Here is a 20597-nt window from a genome sequence, read left to right on the forward strand (position 1 = left end):
AGGGACTGTTGCGTTCAGGGCACGTGGGAATATACATCTCTCACTGTTTGTTTCAGAGGTGCAACCTGATACATACCAGTGAATGTCTGATTAATTTATTTATATAAAGCTGTCAGAGAAAAGGGGAAGTAAACGTGCAATGTCTCACCTTTAAATCTCCTTCTCTTTGAGATTATAATCTGGATCATTAAAAACATCCTCAAATAATCACAAAATATCAATCAGCACTAATGCCCCACAAAGTTTGCCTCTGTATATTTCAATTATATTTTAATTCTGTGGGTAAAACTGTAGAGGTTTTAATAGCGGGAACTCTCCGATCAGCCAAACTGTGAAATGTTCCTGTAGGCTGATTGGAGAACTGGACCCTTCCCGAGAACTACTGAGGTGCCCCCTTGAGCAAGGCACTGAACGCCAAAGAGCTCTGGTAGCAGTATGTAGTAGCCCCACTCTTGACAAATTGATGAGTTTAAACCAGAATTTCACTCAGGGATTAGTAAAGTATTTAATATATATATAATTATAATTATAATTATATTAATATATAATATAATTGTGATTCTGAAAACATAGAGTATAAATATTTATTTCCTACTCTCACCCTGGAGCTTGAACGCATCACTGCTGGTGCACGCGTTAAATCCCTCCCCGGATTTGACAAACACGCACGCGACTTGACTGCTTGTAAACAGAAGCGCACACGTGACTCCGAGCAGCAGCAGCAGAGGCAGCAGCAGAGTCGAGTCTAGTCGCGCGAGCGCATTGTCCGCGAGCGGAACGGACAAAGAACAAACACAGTCAACGGTTATTATCACCGCGCGCGTGGACGGCTGCCATGTCAACGGACGTTATCCGCTCCCGCGTGACCCCCCGCTGTGTCCCAGCGAGTTTTACCGTGTGAAAGGGGGCTCCGTGTCCGGGTCGTTCGGAGGGATGACGACGGTGAGCTAGCCGAGGAGAGTGAACAAAGCTCGGTCGCCTTTTTGTTCGCTGCGTCGGTCCCGTTAAAATCTCACTTTTCACGCTGACGTTTAATGCTAACTAATCTGCGCTGGTGTTAGCATTTAGCTCCGAGGTTTCCGTTAATAACGTTGAACGTTAGTCGACCCTGTTTGTTTGTTTGTTGTTGTTGTTGGATGACATGTCATTCACCATGGAGGATCACTTAGAGTCTGAGTGGGTCTCCGTCCGACCCAAAGTCTTCGACGAAAAGGAGAGACATAAATTCGTCTTCATCGTGGCCTGGAACGACATCGAGGGAAAGTTCGCCATAACCTGCCACAACAGAACCGTGCAGAGACGGAGCACTGTTCTGGACCTGGACCTCCTCACCACCACAACAACAACAACAACAGCCGCTGAACTGCTCCCTGTCGCGGGGGAGACACGCACAAAAAGTCCGGTGAAAACAAAGACTGATGAAGTCTGTCACCCGGGTAAAGTTAGACCACATTCTGTCCCCAAAGGAAAACCTTCAGAGACCCAGGCTGTCACAGTGTCCCCCTCAAAGACTTCGGAGTGTGTGGCCTCCTGGGATGTCGTGACGCCTAAACAAATGGACATGGAGATCCTGGATCCGGTGGATGTCACGCAGTCCCTGGAGGATCCAGACCCGGGAGAGGGAGAGAGCCATGAGGACTTCAGCTGGGCCGGGTTGTTCTCCTTCCAGGACCTGCGGGCCGTCCACCTCCAGCTGTGCGCGGTGAACTCCGACCTGGAGCCGTGTTTGCCCTCCTTCCCGGAGGACACGTCCGGCGTGTGGACGGTGCTTTTCGGTGCAGGTGGGGGGGTCTCGCAGCGGGAGACGGACGCCCTGTGCTACCAGCTGCAGGTGTACCTGGGTCACGCTCTGGACACCTGCGGCTGGAAGATCCTCTCACAGGTGCTCTTCAGTGAGCCGGACGACACGGAGGAGTACTACGAGAGTCTGAGCGAGCTGAGACAGAAAGGCTACGAGGACGCTCTGGAGAGAGCCAAGAGACGCATGCAAGAGGTGATCAATCATTTATTTATTATTTATTTAATTATTATTCTGAATAATCTGGTGCTTGAGGTGTTAATGTGTAATGTGAATCTGTGTTAGTTGAAATGTTGTGACACAGCACAGAGATCTGTCTGTCTGTAAACACAGCTCTGACAACAACACTGGAGACAGTCAGGACTCTCACACTGGATCTCTGATTTGTTAATGACATTATTCCTTTAAACTGGAAGATTGACACGGAGACACGTTTAAAAAGTCATGTGTTAAAAATGTTGTTGTAAATATTACAGGTCGTTGATTTTCATTTCTCCTCCGTTCTCTCTCTCACCTCTATGTTTGTTCATCCCTCTGAGATCCTCCTGATACACTTTATCGACCCCTCAGGGGGGAATTTATCCTGGACTCAAAGTGCTTCACACATTCGACTGCTTTCCCAAGTAATGAAGAGCATGTAAACAAAGACGCACGTACTGTAAATATCTCTAAATACTCTTCAATCATTGAGCAGTACAAGGAAGTCCCTGTCCCAGATTTGTCATTATCAGCACGTGACATCCCAGCGCTTCATTCTTTAGAGTCTGGATTGTATTTAAAAGTATCTGGCATTCATTCAAGTCATGTTTTTTTTTAATAATGAGGAACAGAGAAATCACAAGCTGAAGAAACGTATATCTGGTTCTCAGGATATAATTGTGTGTGAGCTGCGTTTCCACCGCAGGAACTTTCTCCAGGGATTCAGGACTTTGGGAGGTCGTCACTTCAGTTTTTCCCACAGAAAAAAAAACATCTTGTCTTCAGTTCTCTTGTCCAGACTCATAAACCTGCTCCTCTGCTTTCTGACAGCACATCGCCTCCTGCTGTTCCTCTCTGGCTTTACGTCTCACGCTTCAGATTTTCTTCAATAGACAATATCGTAAAGTTTCACCTTTACATCTCAAAGAACAGGAACAGGACTTTGTGAAAGCACAGAGACTTTACGGAGGGTTTCTGCCTCTTTTGAAGTAACAATAATGAAAGGAGCAAAATGTAACTGCCCCCTAGTGTTTACAATTAGTACTGCAGTCTAAACTCTAATCATTAGGATATAACTTTATTGATCCCCCATGGGGAAATTCGGGATTACAGAGAGCTGTCTCCCCCCCTCCTCTCACACAGGTCAGCATGTGGTGGACACTGTAGCTTCAGTGTTTAGCCAGCTCTGCATGTGGTGGACACTGTAGCTTCAGCGTTTAGCCAGCTCTGCATGTGGTGGACACTGTAGCTTCAGTGTTTAGCCAGCTCTGCATGTGGTGGACACTGTAGCGTCAGTGTTTAGCCAGCTCTGCATGTGGTGGACACTGTAGCTTCAGTGTTTAGCCAGCTCTGCATGTGGTGGACACTGTAGCTTCAGTGTTTAGCCAGCTCTGCATGGGTCTGTAAAGCTTTCTGCGTTCTAACCTCTCTGCATGTTTCAAAAGCATCTCCAACATTGATCCTAGTTTGAGCAGCTTTCTGCTGCTGGAGCTTATTATTCTCATATCTGGCAAACCCAGGGGCGTCCAAAACGGCCTTCAAAGCCCCGCCTACCTTCTCTGGTCCAATCAGATCCAGAGCATTCAGGAGCAGAATCTAGAGTCAGAAGGAGGACATACTGGCTGGTTTCCTTCATGTCTGATTCAAACTCTTATTTATCTTCATGTTTGAAACTTGAACACGTCTGGGTCGGAGGAACTTCTCAGTTTCTTCTGGTTCCTGGTACTGGTGGTGTAAATGTAGCTGTGGTCTGCTCGCTCTCCTCCTCTTCCTTTATCCTCCCCTCCTCCCTCTTCTGTGATCTGCCATCTGTTGCGGCTGCACATTCACAGGCCTGAAACATGATCCGGCCCGGCCGCAGACGGCACGCTGCAGTTGGCTGAACGTTCTGAGGGGAGTCGTGGAGAACAATCAGAGGCGGAGTCAGAGAAACGACGTGTCACCACAGCTGTTGAGATTGTTTCAGTGTTCGCCGGACAGCTGAAGGCGTGTAACACAACACGCATGTGTGACGTGTGTTTTCTCTCATTACTGCAGGAAATGTGTGATGACAGCATCTCCTCCCTGTTAGAGCTGGATCCCTGCAGTTGTTACTGTGTGGGTAAAAACTCTGGTCCCAGTCAGTGTGAGTGTTTGAGAGGAGACAAAGCCCCAGGCAGAGTCTCTCACCTCCTCCTCTTTGTTCAGCTGATCGACACACAAAGCACAAACAGCTGCCAGAGGGATCGGCCAATCCAGGAAGATTATTTCATTAAACAATGTCTGACTGGTTTGTTTGAAGGAGACGCGTCAGCTCGCAGATCCGGCCGAGTCACTCGTTCTTTTTGTCTTCATCATGTTTTGTTCGATCTGGAGGGACTGAAGAGATTGTAGGGAAAAAAAAGGATTCTTATAGATGTCAAGCCAGCAGGAGTTTTCCCTCCTGAATGAATAGAATCAAAGACGATAGATTTATCAAGTCCGGAGTGATTAACGTCTTCATGTCCATCGATCACATCTAATGCTTCCTTCTCGTGCCGAGTCAACAGCTATTATCTCTGTGTCATTAACACTGGGACACAACAAGACGGGTCAAAGGTCAACACGTGCCGACCCAGTTACTGAACTGAATCAGACTCAAGTGAGGGAATCTTATATTTTTAAAACATGAAACATCTTCTGCTTCCCGTCTCTCCAGAGTCCTTCACGTGTTCCACATCAGCTTTGACTCGTCTTTGATCTCGTATCTTTAGTTTCTCTTTTGGAGAATGAATTCTAACTTTCATGGACCATCTCTCCAAATGTTCCTGCTTTTCCGACGTGATGACCTGATTCCATTCTCAGTCTGTAACTTCCAGGGCTTCCATGGAGGATATTGAAAATATTTTTGGGGCCGTATTTTGCTTTTATTGGATAGAGCAGCCGAAGAGAGACCGGAAATGTTGGGAGGAGAGAGTTAGGGGCCGACGTGCAGGAAAGGCTCGAGGTCGGATTTGAACCCACGGTGCTGCATCAAGGACTCACCTCGGTCTGTCTGTTATCACCAGGAGACTCACAGAGATCCCCCGTGTTCCCTTTATGGATTCATTTATCTGTTAAACGTCTGCTGTGACAGAAGAGCGTCTGCTCCGGTCACAGACGAGAGGCGTCTTCTTCCTCCGACAAGTTTCAATTAAAAGGAACCCGGAGAGACTAAAAGTACTCGGTGCAGACGGAGCACATTCGGCACGGACAAACTGGAAGAGTGAGTCCTGATGACAGGGCGGCTGCAGCAGCCATGCTTCAGCTCATGTCACTCACAGCAGCCTGTAATTACACAGTGACTGGAGGCCTCTGTGAGTGGAGCCGTCAATCACGTCTCAACGTTTCAAATTAAAGTTACAGTCACACCTCTCGTCTCCATCTTTTCTGTGTATTTCTGTGAAGCTGCTGAGAAGAACGTTAGATCTGCCACGGGTCCACTGGGTCACTGGTTTCTAAAGACTGCTGGCCCCACCATCGTAACCAGTGGCTCAGGAACATTTGGATTCAGAATAGAACCAGCCGGGCTCTTTGTTGTCTTTAATCATTCTTGAGAAACTCTTTAAAGTCCTGCTCACTGATTTTCACTTCATCTCTTCAGCCTCGTCTGCACCAAACGGCCCGGCTTGGTTCAGTCCAGCTTGGTTCAGTCCGGCTTGGTTCAGTCCGGCTTGGTTCAGTCCAGCTTGGTTCAGTCCAGCTTGGTTCAGTCCGGCTTTGTTCAGTCTGGCTTGGTTCAGTCCAGCTTGGTTCAGTCCAGCTTGGTTCAGTCCGGCTTGGTTCAGTCCAGCTTGGTTCAGTCCGGCTTGGTTCAGTCTGGCTTGGTTCAGTCCGGCTTGGTTCAGTTCAGTATGCTAAACCCTGATCTTGCTCATGTTTTCCCTAACTGTCTGGAAGCGCGATGTCATAGCAGCGTGATGTCATAGCAGTGTGATGTCATAGCAACGTGATGTCGTAGCAGCGTGATGTCGTAGCAGCGTGATGTCATAGCAGCGTGATGTCGTAGCAGTGTGATGTCATAGCAGTGTGATGTCATAGCAACGTGATGTCATCGCAGCGTGATGTCATAGCAGCATGATGTCGTAGCAGTGTGATGTCATAGCAGTGTGATGTCATAGCAACGTGATGTCATCGCAGCGTGATGTCATAGCAGTGTGATGTCATCGCAGCGTGATGTCATAGCAGCGTGATGTCATAGCAGCGTGGTGTCATAGCAGCGTGGTGTCATCGCAGCGTGGTGTCATCGCAGCGTGATGTCATCGCAGCGTGATGTCATCGCAGCGTGATGTCATCGCAGCGTGATGTCATCGCAGCGTGATGTCATAGCGGCGTGGTGTCATAGCGGCGTGATGTCATCGCAGCGTGATGTCATCGCAGCGTGATGTCATAGCAGCGTGATGTCATAGCAGCGTGATGTCATCGCAGCGTGATGTCATAGCAGCGTGATGTCATAGCAGCGTGATGTCATAGCAGCGTGGTGTCATAGCAGCGTGGTGTTATAGCAGCGTGATGTCATCGCAGCGTGATGTCATAGCAGCGTGATGTCATAGCAGCGTGATGTCATCGCAGCGTGATGTCATCGCAGCGTGATGTCATCGCAGCGCGGTGTCATCGCAGCGTGATGTCATCGCAGCGTGGTGTCATCGCAGCGTGATGTCATCGCAGCGTGGTGTCATCGCAGCGTGGTGTCATCGCAGCGTGATGCACTCTCCTGAAGTCCAGGAGATATTTAAAGCGGGAGAGTTTTTTATTTTTCATTAGTCCAGCACGCCTCGTTAGTGTCGGAGCGGCCTGCTTGGCACGCCAACAGAAGGGCGGCTACAGAGGAGCGAAATGACCCGAAGCGAACGGAGCACTTTGAATCTTTAAGAAGGATCTTTAATCAAAGGGGGGAAGAATTTGTTTTTAAGTTCAGACATGCAGGAAGTGACGCCGTCTTCAGTTTGATTTGATCTCATGTCATAGTGTAGAAGTCATAAATCCAGGATCCTGACAGATCTGCTGTTTGGATGATTGGATAGCAGGCCTGAGGGCTTCCCTGTTCAGCAGTGAGTGCGGGCGCAGAGAGCCGGTGTACGGTTGGCCCGTGGTTACCACAGAGACAGCGGCTCAAGGTGAACAGAAGGAGCAGTGTGTCCGAGCTGAATCGTGCAGTGTCTGCCCCGACGTGAAGGGCTTTGGAAAAATCAGCCCGGACTTCATATAAGAGTCTCTATTCATATCAACCAGAAGAGCACTTTATTCAGCGCCGTGGACGGACATTTTAATATCAGCCGAGGCGGGACTGAAGGACGAGTATTGTGCCGTTTGAATCGGAGATTCTGGTTTCTGAGAGCCGGGAGAGGAATTGTGTTTGTGTGTACAATCGCTGTTTTGATAGCGTTTATCTGCAGAACAATGTGGAGTCTGTGAATCAGCAGCTCCTGCTCTGTGTGCTCTACATTATATCACACACACACACACACACACACACACACACACACACACACACACACACACACACACACACACACACACACACACACACACACACACACACACACACACACACACACACACACACACACACACACACACACACACACACACACACAGTGGTACCTGCTCTGCCTCACTGTTATAGATTAAACTTGTTATTTTTCCCCTCCTGAGCTCTGAAGCAGCTTTTGTTTGGGCCTCATTGTTAACGTGAATTAGTCCCAATTAGAGCCGTTTCACACATCATGAACCTGAGTGAAGTTAGTCACACTCAGGGGGAACAATCATTATTAACTTTACTGAACATATTCATGTCACTCCAACAACCTCTTTTAAACACCTCAACGACAGAATCCCTGCTCGCCGCTTCACGCCGCCATATTTACATTTACAGTGGCGTCAGAGGGGGATGAATGGATCCCTCGTCTGGAGTCTGAGGCGAGTTGGGATCAGCGGTGTCAGTGGGCGAGAGCAGGTGTGTGTGTGTGTGTGTGTGTGTGTGTGTGTGTGTGTGTGTGTGTGTGTGTGTGTGTGTGTGTGTGTGTGTGTGTGTGTGTGTGTGTGTGTGTGTGTGTGTGTGTGTGTGTGTGTGTGTGTGTGTGTGTGTGTGTGTGTGTGTGTGTGTGTGTGTGTGTGTGTGTGTGTGTGTGTGTGTGTGTGTGTGTGTGTGTGTGTGTGTGTGTGTCTGACTGTGTGTATGTGGAGCTTCTGTTGTGCCGTGCTCTCTCTGCACCGTGATGGAGTCACTCTGACTGATGGCGGCTTTTTCTTGATGTTCTGTTGCAGCATTAGATGTATTGATAGATACTTTATTGATCCTGATGGAAATTCAAGTCATTGATAAGGGTGAAAAAGGTTTTGTCGTTCTTTGTTGTGTTTTTGGGTTTTGTCATCGTTTCAAAGCGTACACGAGAGTTTAGGTTTTTTTTGTGCCAAATTTGAAATGGTCCAAGTGTTGTCCTATAATCTATGATATATAATAATAATAATGTATAATATAGTGGGTATTCTGGATGTGTCTGCACCATGGCCTCAGCTGCGTGCGTCCTCTCACGCGTGTCTCCGTGCAGGTGTTGGACCGGCACCGGGCCATGGACAGCATGGTGGAGCTGCTGCAGGTTTACCCCGAGGAGGACGAGGCGTACGGAGAGCTGCTGGAGGCCACCACTCACCTCTACCACTACCTGCTGCAGCCATTCAGGGACATGAGGGAGCTGGCCATGCTGCGCAGACAGCAGATTAAGGTACCACACACACACACACACACACACACACACACACACACACACACACACACACACACACACACACACACACACACACACACACACACGCACACACACACACACAGTCCCATCTGTTTTGGGGTTTGATTTAAAGAGCTTTAGACCACCATGTAGACGCAGATCTGCTCTGTCCTGGAACACGCTCGCTGTCTGGTTTGAGGTTTTGAAGAGGCGGCGCCGGGGACGGAGGCTTGAAGCGCTGCGTGGCCGTGTCCTCGTGTGAGCCCACGCTCCTAAGCTCGCTGTAATGACATTAGCGTTTGTTACAGAGGGGGCATGTGATGATGCTGCTGTAGTAGCAGCCCGTCTGTGCTGCCCTGTAGCTTTGCATTCAGGGGTTGTGAAGGGCAGAGGATCAGCCCGAGAGGCTCCCCCCCCCCCTCCCTCCCCCCGCCCAGATCGGCTTAACAACCAGCATAAGTATTATTACAGCAGCCACTAAAGCAGCCAGTACTTCTGCAGCCTCAGCTGCACACTCCTCTGTTTTCTCTCTGCTCTCCATCTTTGTTCTGTCCGCCTGAAAAGAAGGAAGTCACTCACACACTGACCTGTTCTGTCTCGTGGCTTTGATACGGTGGCGTTAAAGTCTCACATGCCTCTTTGGGTCAGTAGGTCACATGACCTATATCTGAAAACTAGCATGAGATAGTCCTGTTGTTTCCAGGTTGTGCTGGAAGGTTCTCTCTTGTTCAAGAAAAAAAAGACCAAACGTAGTTCAAAGAGGGGGATTTCACTATTTTAATAACCCAGCACACACAGGTGTGTGTGTGTGTGTGTGTGTGTGTGTGTGTGTGTGTGTGTGTGTGTGTGTGCTCCACTTCACTGCACGAGACTCTGAGCTGGAGTCCAATCGAGCAGCTCTAAAAATATAAACGGAGAGAATGTTAGAAAATAGAGCCAAAAATAACTCGTCCAACAGAGAAACAAAGAGAGAGAGTGTGTGTGTGTGTGTGTGTGTGTGTGTGTGTGTGTGTGTGTGTGTGTGTGTGTGTGTGTGTGTGTGTGTGTGTGTGTGTGTGTGTGTGTGTGTGTGTGTGTGTGTGTGTGTGTGTGTGTGTGTGTGTGTGTGTGTGTGTGTGTGTGTGTGTGTGTGTGTGTGTCAGCCAACATGCTGCAGCTTTCTTACTGAAACTAAACTCTGCAGCCTGATCCTGGTTCTACATGACGTCACGCAGCCCTTTGTGCTGTTTTCTCCCGTCTCTTGTGTTGGGACTACTTTCCCTTTTCTGCATTCTTCACACAGCCAGCAGCAGCGTCTGCGTGGGTGTGTTTATGAGTGTGCGTTATGATGGTATTTGGGCGTAGCGCTGCTGATCTAAGTTTAGAAAAGGAGCAGCCTGATGATGCAGAAGAGTTTTGTTTTGAAGTCAGTGGATTGATCTTAAAGTGTGCAAAGGTCGTTTTCCTCTGAGCCCTTTGTTTATAAAACACATCGATAAGCAGCTCCATCATGAACACACATGCTGCACTTCAGTTTGACTTAAGCACACACACGCACACACACACACACACACACACTTCATCCTGCAGCTCTAAAATACTTACAGTGCGCTGCACGAGGATTAATCCGCAGCTAAAAATAGTCCCCAACAACTGCAGTGGATGAGCTTCTTAAAAAAAACTACAACATGCAGCTGTTTCAGGAGATTATTCATTCTCTTTCATGATTACATCATTTCAAGCCCCACCCACACCAGGAAGTCACCTTGTGTCAAGCCCCGCCCTCCTGAGCTCCTGTGACTGTCGTAGGTTATACATAATCTCTTGAGTCCTTCCTTTTCAAACACACATCTCCTAAAACATGAAGTGAAAGTTTCTCCGAGCGGACGGTTTGAACTGAGCCTGGCAGAGAAGGTTGAGCTGCAGGTGTGCAGGTGTGCAGGTGTGCAGGTGTACCTGTCTCTGCTCTGTACTGGGAGAATGTGAACCCTCCGACTGAAGCTCCAGCTCCACCACCTGCTGCCCTCAGGGCTACGATCCAACGGCTGAAAACAAAGCTGTATGCAAATGTCTGCTGGCAGAGGCAAACTGACGAGTCAGCAGGAACGTGAGGGAGGAGGAGCACGCCGTCGTTTGCATCTATTGTTGACTGTAAAGTGGCGAGCAGCGGTGTGAGGTTGTGAATCCACCACCTTTGCAGCTCCCGGTTCACTGACCTGTGGAGGAGGTCTGATCTGACTCTGTGTGTGGATACATGTGACGGCGAGCCTGAGCGCCTCTGACTGCGTCACGTGTGTCGACGCAGGCCGGATCAGTCCGAGACCGACCAGGATTCAGTTTAACATCATAAGAAACCCCGGGCTGCTCCCTTTCCTCCGGCTGGCCCGTCCTGAATGAAGCGACAGCGGAAGGTGTCGAGTGTTTCGGCGAGCCGCTCGCCGTCGGGCGGATTGAAGCGCTGCGGTGCTCTGTTACACTGGAGGTCAAAGGTCGGCCGTGCATTAATCATGTGGCTCTCCTCTGTAATGTGTCTGAGCTCCGGTTACTGTTTCACATCAGCTGCAGCGTCGCATAGCAACGGTTGCCATGGCTGCTGTGTTCACCCCCAGCTGGGATGCAAACTATACACAAATTCTAAAACAAACAAAAAAACTCAACAAACGAAGGTCACAGAGCAGGAAGAAGTCGAGAGACGACGAACATGTTGAAATGAATCGGTCCAGTTCGGACTTAAAAAGTTCCTCTCACGTGAAGCTTATCCAGGTCATGAGCAGCGGCGTGTTGAGGCGTGGCGAGCTGATGTGGTGACTCATGTTGGACAGGAAGTCTGTTCAGAGCGCCAAATGAAGCTGCTGGTGTGTGTGTGTGTGTGTGTGTGTGTGTGTGTGTGTGTGTGTGTGTGTGTGCTGATACGCTGCAGCAGCGGTTGGATAAATGTTTCTCACACGTCGCCTTGTGGAGGTTTCCTGCCACGCTCTGACGCCTCTATTTTAACCAAGTGAGATAACCACGCCGTGACCCCGAGAGCTGGCGTGTGACTGACACGTCTGTTGTTGCTCACCAGCAGCAGTCCCCCCCCCCGTGTGGTTTTATTCATAGAGATACAGTGACAGGTGTGACTCTTTCATGACGTGTGATTAACAGTGAGGACGACACGCTGCACGTGAAGAGCGCCCAGCGACTCAGCTCGTCCTCGCTATCAGCCCGTGAACGCTTTAAAGGCAAATATTGACATCTTCTCTGCTCTGATTGGCCGATAATACAATCTCTGACTCGTCTCTGACTCGTCATCACAGAGTCGACTCTGTTTGGACGAGTCACAGAGGTCAGCTAACAACAACATGTGATTTTAAAATGTGGCACAGACACCGTGACATGTCGCCGTGGTCAGACGCCGACGGTCCTCTCTGTCATGTGTGCGTGTGCGTGTGTGTGTGCGTGTGCGTGTGTGCGTGCGCGTGCGTGCGAGCAGCTTCTGTCAGACTTTTCCTCTCTGCCGTCTGACGTAATCTCTCCTCCATCATGTGCTCCCAGTTTCACCCCAAAACCACTCCCTGTTCTTTCCCCTCACGTGCAGACACACTGTAACACACACACACACACACACACACACACACACACACACACACACACACAAACACAATACAATGCTTTAAATAAGCCTGCGAACATAAATCTGGGCCTTTGAGGTTTGTTGGTAATTGCTATGCTCTTGTTTACATTTGAGCACCTCCACACATCTGTTTCACATCCACATATTAAGAAGAGTGTGTGTGTGTGTGTGTGTGTGGATGGGCTGGGAGTTAATGTGTGTGTGTACATTTTGTTCCATGTGGTCTTTCTCTGCGAGGAGGAGGGGGGGGGGGGGGGGGTCGGGGGGTTCAGACTCCACGTGGCAGAGCTTTTCCCTGTTTCTCACTTTTTTTCCTTTTCTCCCCCCACATGTCCTGACACGAGCCGGTGAGCTGTGAAAAACGCTCGACGTTTGATCTTTGTGCCTCGTAATAAAAAAAAAAAAAAAACAATCCAACACCTCGTGTTTGTATTCAGACTCTTTGTTTGGATATTCTCTGTATTGTTCCAGCTGCTCAGTAGGACACTGGGTTAGTGTCACTCTGCACATAAACATGCACAGACATGCCTGTGCTCAGAGCCACCAGCGCCCTCTGCTGCCAGCTGCTGGTACTACAGAGCGGTTTATTTCCAGGGCAGTGTGAAGAGGAGGAGCTCCAGCGACTTTAAAACCTGCTGACTCATGATTACAGCGTCCCAGATGACTCTGCTGTTTCTGAGACGAGCTGTGAAGAGAAGACTTAAAGGAGCAATACGTATCTCTGACACCTAGTGTTTGAAATGTGTACTGCAGGGGGCGCTGGTGGCTCCTGTCGTGCATGGCGAGGGTTAACGTTCCCAGCTCTGTCCTCTTTTTTCAATAAAGGCACAAAATAAATCTTTAAAAAACATGAGAGACGTGGGTCGCCATGTCGCGGGCACTGAAGCTTCAGTGTTTAGCATCTGTCTTTTTGTCCCCTGAAGGCAACACGATGCACTTTACAAACATGGAGTCCTGGGTTCGGATTGGTTGAGACTGGTTTAATTCCTGATGAATGTTTTTAAAACGCTGCGTCTTTAACTCGGCACGTTGAACTTTGTGTTTGCTTTCGTGGTGGTTAAAAGAGTCGCACTAACCCGCTGCTCCGACCTCCTTCAGATCTCTCTGGAGACGGAGCGCCTGGGTCCCCGCCGCGTGGACGGCCTGAGGAGAGAGGACGAGGAGTGGCAGAAGAAGGCTCACGCCGCCGTGCTCTCCATCCAGGACCTGACTGTCAAGTTCTTTGAAACCACGACTCGCGGACAGAAAGGTAAAGACGGGAGGCTGTGACCTTTGAACTTTAGCGCTGCTGTGTTTACTTCATGACACTTCACCTAGAGATGATAGGAAACCAACCTCGCACATACCGAAGGCCCCTTTCTGAGAAAAACATGTCAGCTATGAGCGAGCAGGAAACGCCAAAAACATTCTTCTGAAAAGCAGCCAACAAAAAGCTCCTTGATTCTTCAGTCAGAAAAAGAGCAGCTCATGTTTGTCAAAGTCCAAGACGTCTTATCTGATCTAACGTGTGTTGTAGCTCTGTACGAGCGGATGCGTGCTGACCAGAGGAAGTTTGGAAAGTCGGCGTGGGCAGCGGCGGTCGAGCGTATGGAGCGGCTTCAGTACGCCGTGTCCAAAGAAACTCTGCAGCTGATGAGGGCGAAGGAGATCTGCCTGGAGCAGAGGAAGCACGGCCTGAAGGAGGAGGTAACGTGACAGCTGTGAGAGACACCGACACTCAGAGAGGGAAATAATGGTGGAGTTTGAAGCGTGAGCTCATGCCTCAAACATCCTGTAACGGAGAGAATAACATCCTGATGACTCACTGAGACTGACTGACTCTACATGTTCACACAGTTTAACCCTCCGTGTGTCACACACAGCCTCCAGCAGCAGCAGCAGCAGGATAATGTGATGCCGTCTGTGTTGTAGATGCAGAGTCTGCAGGACAGTGAGGATGCAATGCTGCGTCTGGACCAGCTGGAGGCGCTGTACTACGAGCTACAGCTGCAGCTGTACGACATCCAGGCCGAGGTGCTGCGCTGTGAAGAGCTGCTGCTCACCGCTCAGCTGCAGAGTCTGCGCAGACAGATGACAGGTGAGAGAGAGAGAGGGAGGGAGAGAGAGAGAGAGGAGAGAGAGAGAGAGAGAGAGAGAGAGAGAGGGAGGGGGGAGAGAGAGAGAGAGAGGGGGGGGAGAGAGAGAGAGAGAGAGAGAGAGAGAGAGAGAGGGAGGGGGGAGAGAGAGGGGGGGGAGAGAGAGAGGGGGGGAGAGAGAGAGGGAGGGGGGAGAGAGAGAGGGAGGGGGGGAGGGGAGAGAGAGGGAGGGGGGAGAGAGAGGGAGAGAGAGAGAGAGAGAGAGAGAGAGAGAGAGGGGGGGGAGAGAGAGAGGGGGGGGGAGAGAGAGAGGGAGGGGGGAGAGAGAGAGTCTGCAGCATTAATCTCTGTTCTCTTCTCTGATTGGTCCTCCAGAGCGACAGGATGAAGTCGTGTACTACGATGCCTTTGAGAGTCCTGATGCCATGAAGGGTGAAGAGGACCCTGCCGCCCCGCCGTCCCCCCTCAGAGAGGAAGAACTCTGCGTCCTGCAGCAGAGGACGCGGCAGCTCGAGGCCCGACGAGGACGCATCACCGCCAAGAAAGTCTACCTCAAAAACAAGAAGGTATGTGCTCGCCGTCCGGGGGGTGGGGGGGCGTGGTCTCCAGAGAGACAGCGCGTTGGTCTGATCAGCTTTTTGTCTTCATCAGGAAATCTGTGTCGTAAATCACAACCAGAAGATTCAGCAGAGACACGGCGACGATGACTCCCCACACTCACTGAAACAGGTGACTGTGAAGGTCGGAGACGCCGAGGAAGATGAAGTCAAGAGTAACGCCCGAGTGAGTCAGGAGAGGCAGAGGACTCTGGACCGACTGCGCAGCCTCAAACAGGTGTGTGTGTGTGTGCGTGTGTGTGTCTGTGTGTGTGTGTGTGTCTGTGTGTGTGTGTTGACTAACGGTCCTTGTTGACTCCTCCTCCTCAGCGCTATCCCGGTCAGGTGACTCTGAAGTCGAGCCGGCTGCGTCTGACTCAGCCTCACTGTCGGAGGAGAGGCGCTCAGCAGCCGAGCACTCAGACGACCAGCGTCCAGACCGAGGTCTTGATCTCCGACCTTCCAGAACTCTCTGCTCCTCCGCCGCCGCCGCCGGACTCCTGCGAGTCTCTACCCGCCGTCCAGCTCCAAAGTCTGGACTCGTCTCCTTCCTTCCTGTCTCTTCCTCCTCTCTCTGCCACCCCGTCTGTTTTATCTCTGGCTCCTCCCCCTCCCCCGCCTCCTCCTCCTCCCCCTCCTCCTCCGCCTCCGTCTTTAGAGGACAACCCGGGTGAGAAGAACCCCTCGGAGAGCCCGACGCGGCTCCGCCCACGCGAGTCTGAACCTTCCTCTCTGCCTCTGGCTCCGTTTTCTCCTCGATTCTTCGACAGCAGTCAGCTGCTGACGGCGAGGAAGAAGCTGAAGAAGACCGCCTCGCTTGACTCTTCATCGTGGAGGAGAGGTGAGAGAGAAACGAGTCCAGGCCGAGGTCATGCTCCTTGTCACTCTGGCGCCCCCATGTGGACAAAGTTTAAAGCTGAAGTAACTGAACGTTTGTTTGTCCGCAGCGGGCTCCCCGATGGACGAGGTCCTGGCCTCCCTCAAACGGGGGAGTTTCCACCTGAGGAAGGCCGAGCTGCGAGTCCTGGCCCCGGACCCTGACGACGACGGCAACAACATCCTGGCCCAGATCCGTCAGGGCGTCCGGCTGAGGAAGGTACGGACCCGACCGGAGCAGCAGCGCCACGCCAAGAGCTACCACCACTCTGCGGACGCTCTGACCCGCAGCATCCACGAGGCCCTGAGGAGAATCAAAGAGGCGTCACCCGAGTCCGAGTCTGAAGACGAGGGTCTCCCCTGCACTGACTGGGAAAACTAGCTTTTTTTTTAACGCTCACCTTTTTGAGGATTTGTGGCGCCGAAACGAAGAGCAAACAAAGGCTAACGCCGCGGTCAAATCACCGCGGCAGGAACGGAACAAAGACCTTGATTTTTTTTTTTTTAAATATCTGAGACTGCTCAGAAGTATGCTTTTATTTTGAAATACTTCTGTCTGTTTGTAAAGATGGACCACTAATCTTTTTTTTTTTTATGTCATTGCTGTGGCGTTGGTGGCGAGGACACAACCTCTAACCTCTCATTACGTCGGTCTACACGTCAGAGTCGTACTGTAGCGTGCTGTGATGCGTTTGTTTCAGGACGCCGCTTCTTTGTCTCCCGCTTCATCTTCACCGCACGTGCTCGACACCAGCCATGTTACAACGCGTATGAAGGATAGGACGCCGCCCACTTCCTCCTTCAGTGAGGAGTCAGCTGGGCGGAGCTTCATCACGAGTGAACACGTCAGCCATGTTTAAGCGTCGTCACTTTACAGCAGATTTAAGAAAACCGAGAAAGAGAAGAACGAGAGGACGCTTTGTATAAAACGCACTTTTTATACCTTAAAGTGGGCGGGGCCTTCATGCTGGCTTTATACTTTTTATGGCGCTACATTATTTAAGAGTTTGTCACCGGATAAGCCGCCGCTCCCCCGCACGACCCAACGTGAAAACTTTCCCTCGTTCATTGACTGCACTGCGTTTACTGCAGACGCCGCTTCCTGTGCAAAGCATGCTGGGAGATATAGAGATGCAGACGAGGCAGAGGGCGCCACTTTTCAGACATGAGGTCGTAACGGTGCTTTTGAAGGAACCGTGGCGTGCTCTTTAGAACATAAAGATGGTGTCGGTCGATGATAACGAATGAGCGGTTTTCCTCGGCATTGAGGTCATCCAATGGCGTTCGTCTGTACGTCTCCATGGATACAATGCTAACAGGAAGTGCTAAACTTTTAAAAGTGTTAATCAGGAAGTCGTCAAATCCAGGCCGTGAAAACCAAACGTCTAAGAGCTCGCAGATTTGAACGTCCTCGTGGTCGTCAAGCGAAGAGCTCAAATAACAGGAGTGAAAGCCATCGATGTTTCTACTGACGGAGGAAATGACCATTTAGAGACGCATGACTCAGCAGTTTAGAAGAGAGAGTCTGTGTGTGTGGATGTTTACTCGCCGCCCAGACGGGCTTTAAAACGAGCGCCGCACAGCCGGGCCACAAATCCGTAAGCAAACGTCTGAACCTGCTCCGTCGCAGCTGATCATCTCCGGCGGGATCCCCGCGAGCATTAATGCTAACGCTAAAGCTAACGCAACTATTTCCAAAGAATGACAAATAAACCTGAAATAACAAACACTGGAACAGCTGTCGTCTTTCAGATCGTCGTTTCTGCACCCTCGCTTTTTGACCGCGTCAGTATTTCAACACGATATAAATAATAAACTCGCGCGTTAATATATGAGCTGTTACTTGAACATCATTTGGTGATTGGCTGAATGTGCTTCGACTCTTCAGATAGATAAATGGATGGATGGATGATGTTGTGTTGTTTGCTGTTGTGGTCACCTTCCCGTTAAAACCACCTTTAAAAAACGTTTCAAGAAATTCAACCCTCAACGTTTTAAAGCAGCAATCTGTCGTTTCAGAGTCGACCTCAGAAATCTGCAGCAGGAGGAGCTCGTCTGACGAGAAGCGCGGACGTCTTTACAGCGCTAGCTCACACAGACGTAGCGTTAGCTTGTCACCGTGTCTCGTGTTTCGCAGGCTGCAGAAAGTCGTCTGAGTCTCCGGAGTCAGATTAGCTAGCTAGCTGTTCTTTGCCTTCTCGCGTCTTTGAACCCTCTTTGTGTCAGAACGCAGTTGCACTCTGAGACCTTCAGTGGGCGCCAAAGCGCACCGAGCCAAAATCATACATATTGTTGCTTTAAAGGGTCGTTTCACCGTTTGAGCCATTTTTAAGCATAAACAACATTTTGAGTTCAGGCGTTTCCAGTATGATGATCAGGATTTATTTTTGATCTGTAATTGTCGTTACATGAATGTTTAGTATCGGGACCTTGAGTTAAAACAAACAAAAACATCAGACGCCTGTTGACGAGATTGTAGCCGGAGGTTTTATCGGCCTCTGCTGGTTACTGACGCAGCCTTCTGCTTTCCACAAACTGACAACATGGAGATCATGTGATGACGTCTGTATTTATTTAGTAGTTTTTACATCATTACATTTACCTGTAAGAGAGTCCGCTCTCGTTCCACTGCCTTTTTTTTGTTCCTTACTTACTGGAGTGTGTTGTGTTTGTGTGTGCGTGTGATTTTATACCAGTCATTACGTGTTAACTGTGTCAAACCTGAACATTCACTGACCTGTTTATTTTTATTTGTTACAAGTCACGCACTGATGGCTAATTGTAAAGGAGCATTTCGACTCTTTTGGAAAGTCTGTTTTGTTTCTGAGAGTTGGATGAGAAGCTGGAGCAGCAAAATCTGCCTTGTCTTTAGCATTGATGCTAAGCTAACTAAGCTAGCTTCAGCATCATATTTACAGTTTGGACATGTGTGGTATCAAACTTCTCATCGAACTCTCGGCAGGAGATTGCAAAATGTAAAACTTTTCCTAAACGCACGGAGTCGCAGCTGTTAATAGAAACTACGGTTTAAAATCATCGCCAGCAGCTCAAACCGTTTCTCATCCACATGAAGATCCTTTATGATACTAAACATGATTTCATGTTTAAATGTCATTTTGGACAGCTACTCCCTCACTTTTATTTTTGTTTGTTTTGGGTTTAAGACACCGTTGTGCTTTTTTTTTTTTTTGTTTTTACCTAAATGTTTAAACTTGTAGAATCTGAACTGCGTAGATTTCTTTCCACCGTTAACATGAAGTCTGACGTTTGTTGAACCTTTGATGATCTTATGCATGTGACTGGTTTTAGGACAAACCCATCACAACGTAAGTGCAATAATTCAGAGTCATTTTATTAATTATTTTACTGTAATGAAATTGTAAATCATGAAAACTATATCCGCATGCCTAAATGTATTGAAGTATTTATTGAAAAACTTCATATTTGAAATGATTTTTAAAGCGTATAAATGTCCATGTACTTTTTAAGGTTTTCTTTTTGGCTCTTTTGTTTCCTTATCATGACATTCCTCTCGGCTTTCTATATCCTTGTTATATATTTACCCTTTCCAAAATAAAATCAAGCACCAGTTTGTTTTTGAATGCTGTTGTTGTTGAAGGTTTTCTTTAACGAGGATTCATTCACTCCTCCTGTTGACGTCTGTGTGATGAATGTTCTCAGGTAAAGACGACTGAGGGGAGATCGGCCCGCACACTCCACCAGACTGAACATGAGGAGAAACTCCGGCTGCAGTCCGAGTGTTCAGCTCCCCCTGAAAACGTTTTGTGCAGGTATGAAAACAGCCGTTTGTGTTTTCTAAATCTGATCGCAGCACCACAGACAGCAGAAACAGAACAGACGGCAGCATTACTTCTGTTTGAATTTTCTTTTAATATAAACTCAAAAATTACAATTTGTGTTTTGAAGCATGTGGTCATAATAATATTCAACATTTAAAAAGAATCATCCAAATTATTTTTGTCCCCTTTCGATCAGAAATATTCATAATTTTCACGGTGATAAAGTCATTCAAGTCTCCCACATGTCGTCAACAAGCCCTTAGTGTGTCCTCCAGCTACCTCACGCCTTCTTCACCACGACGTGTTTTTGGCAACTTTAAATCCAACCAAAAGAAAGAAAGCGCTACGTAGCTACCGTTAATGCATCTCTGTACCAAAGGCAACAGAATCCGACTCTGTGCAGGAGAAGTGTTTATTTGGCAAAAGACAAGAAGGTTCTCTTCCAATCCTACCTGCTCACGTCCGCTCATAAATAGTTCAAAAATATTACAGACCAAACAAAAGCGTCTCAAACACTCGACGTACCGGATCATAAAACATCTCTGCTCGAGTCTCAGAAACAGTGGAGTCATAAATTAAGAGAAGAAAAACAGGATTCAATCGTTGCACTTCAAGTCAAAACAAGAAGGGAAGAGATTCACTCGTACACACAGACTCCATTTTTACAAGTGCACTATGAAGTTATCGTCGTACTGTTCTTTATAAAAGTGTATCCAAAGAAAGTCCCGCCTCGCTTGTGTTCTCAACATGGGAGAAAAATTTACCTGAAAATGAGTGAAAGTGTTTTTTTTTTCCCCTCCGAGCTCCATTTTCGTATTGCTCATGTACCGTAGAATAAAAGGAGACAAAGTCCTCGCCGGACGCTCTTCTGTCTACATTTGGCAGTTCATCTGTGGATTCAGTCACTCGGGTTCAGAGTGTTGGCGTTCTTCTCGAT

At 48.9% G+C, this 20597-nt stretch overlaps 1 protein-coding gene across 1 annotated transcript; it reads left to right on the forward strand.

Annotated features, from left to right (window-relative positions):
* The first annotated feature begins 622 nt into the window (after nt 1-622).
* Nucleotides 623-19992, forward strand: jmy (junction mediating and regulatory protein, p53 cofactor). Its single transcript, XM_079365038.1, has 9 exons — nt 623-1993; nt 8545-8718; nt 13412-13562; nt 13830-13999; nt 14225-14390; nt 14764-14954; nt 15040-15222; nt 15315-15825; nt 15932-19992. Exons 1-9 carry the CDS (start codon nt 1142-1144, stop codon nt 16240-16242), a joined length of 2709 nt encoding a protein of 902 aa, XP_079221164.1. The 5' UTR covers nt 623-1141; the 3' UTR covers nt 16243-19992.
* The last annotated feature ends 605 nt before the right edge of the window (nt 19993-20597 follow it).

Source organism: Symphodus melops, assembly GCF_947650265.1.
Source record: "Symphodus melops genome assembly, chromosome: 16".
NCBI classification, from domain to species: domain Eukaryota; kingdom Metazoa; phylum Chordata; class Actinopteri; order Labriformes; family Labridae; genus Symphodus; species Symphodus melops.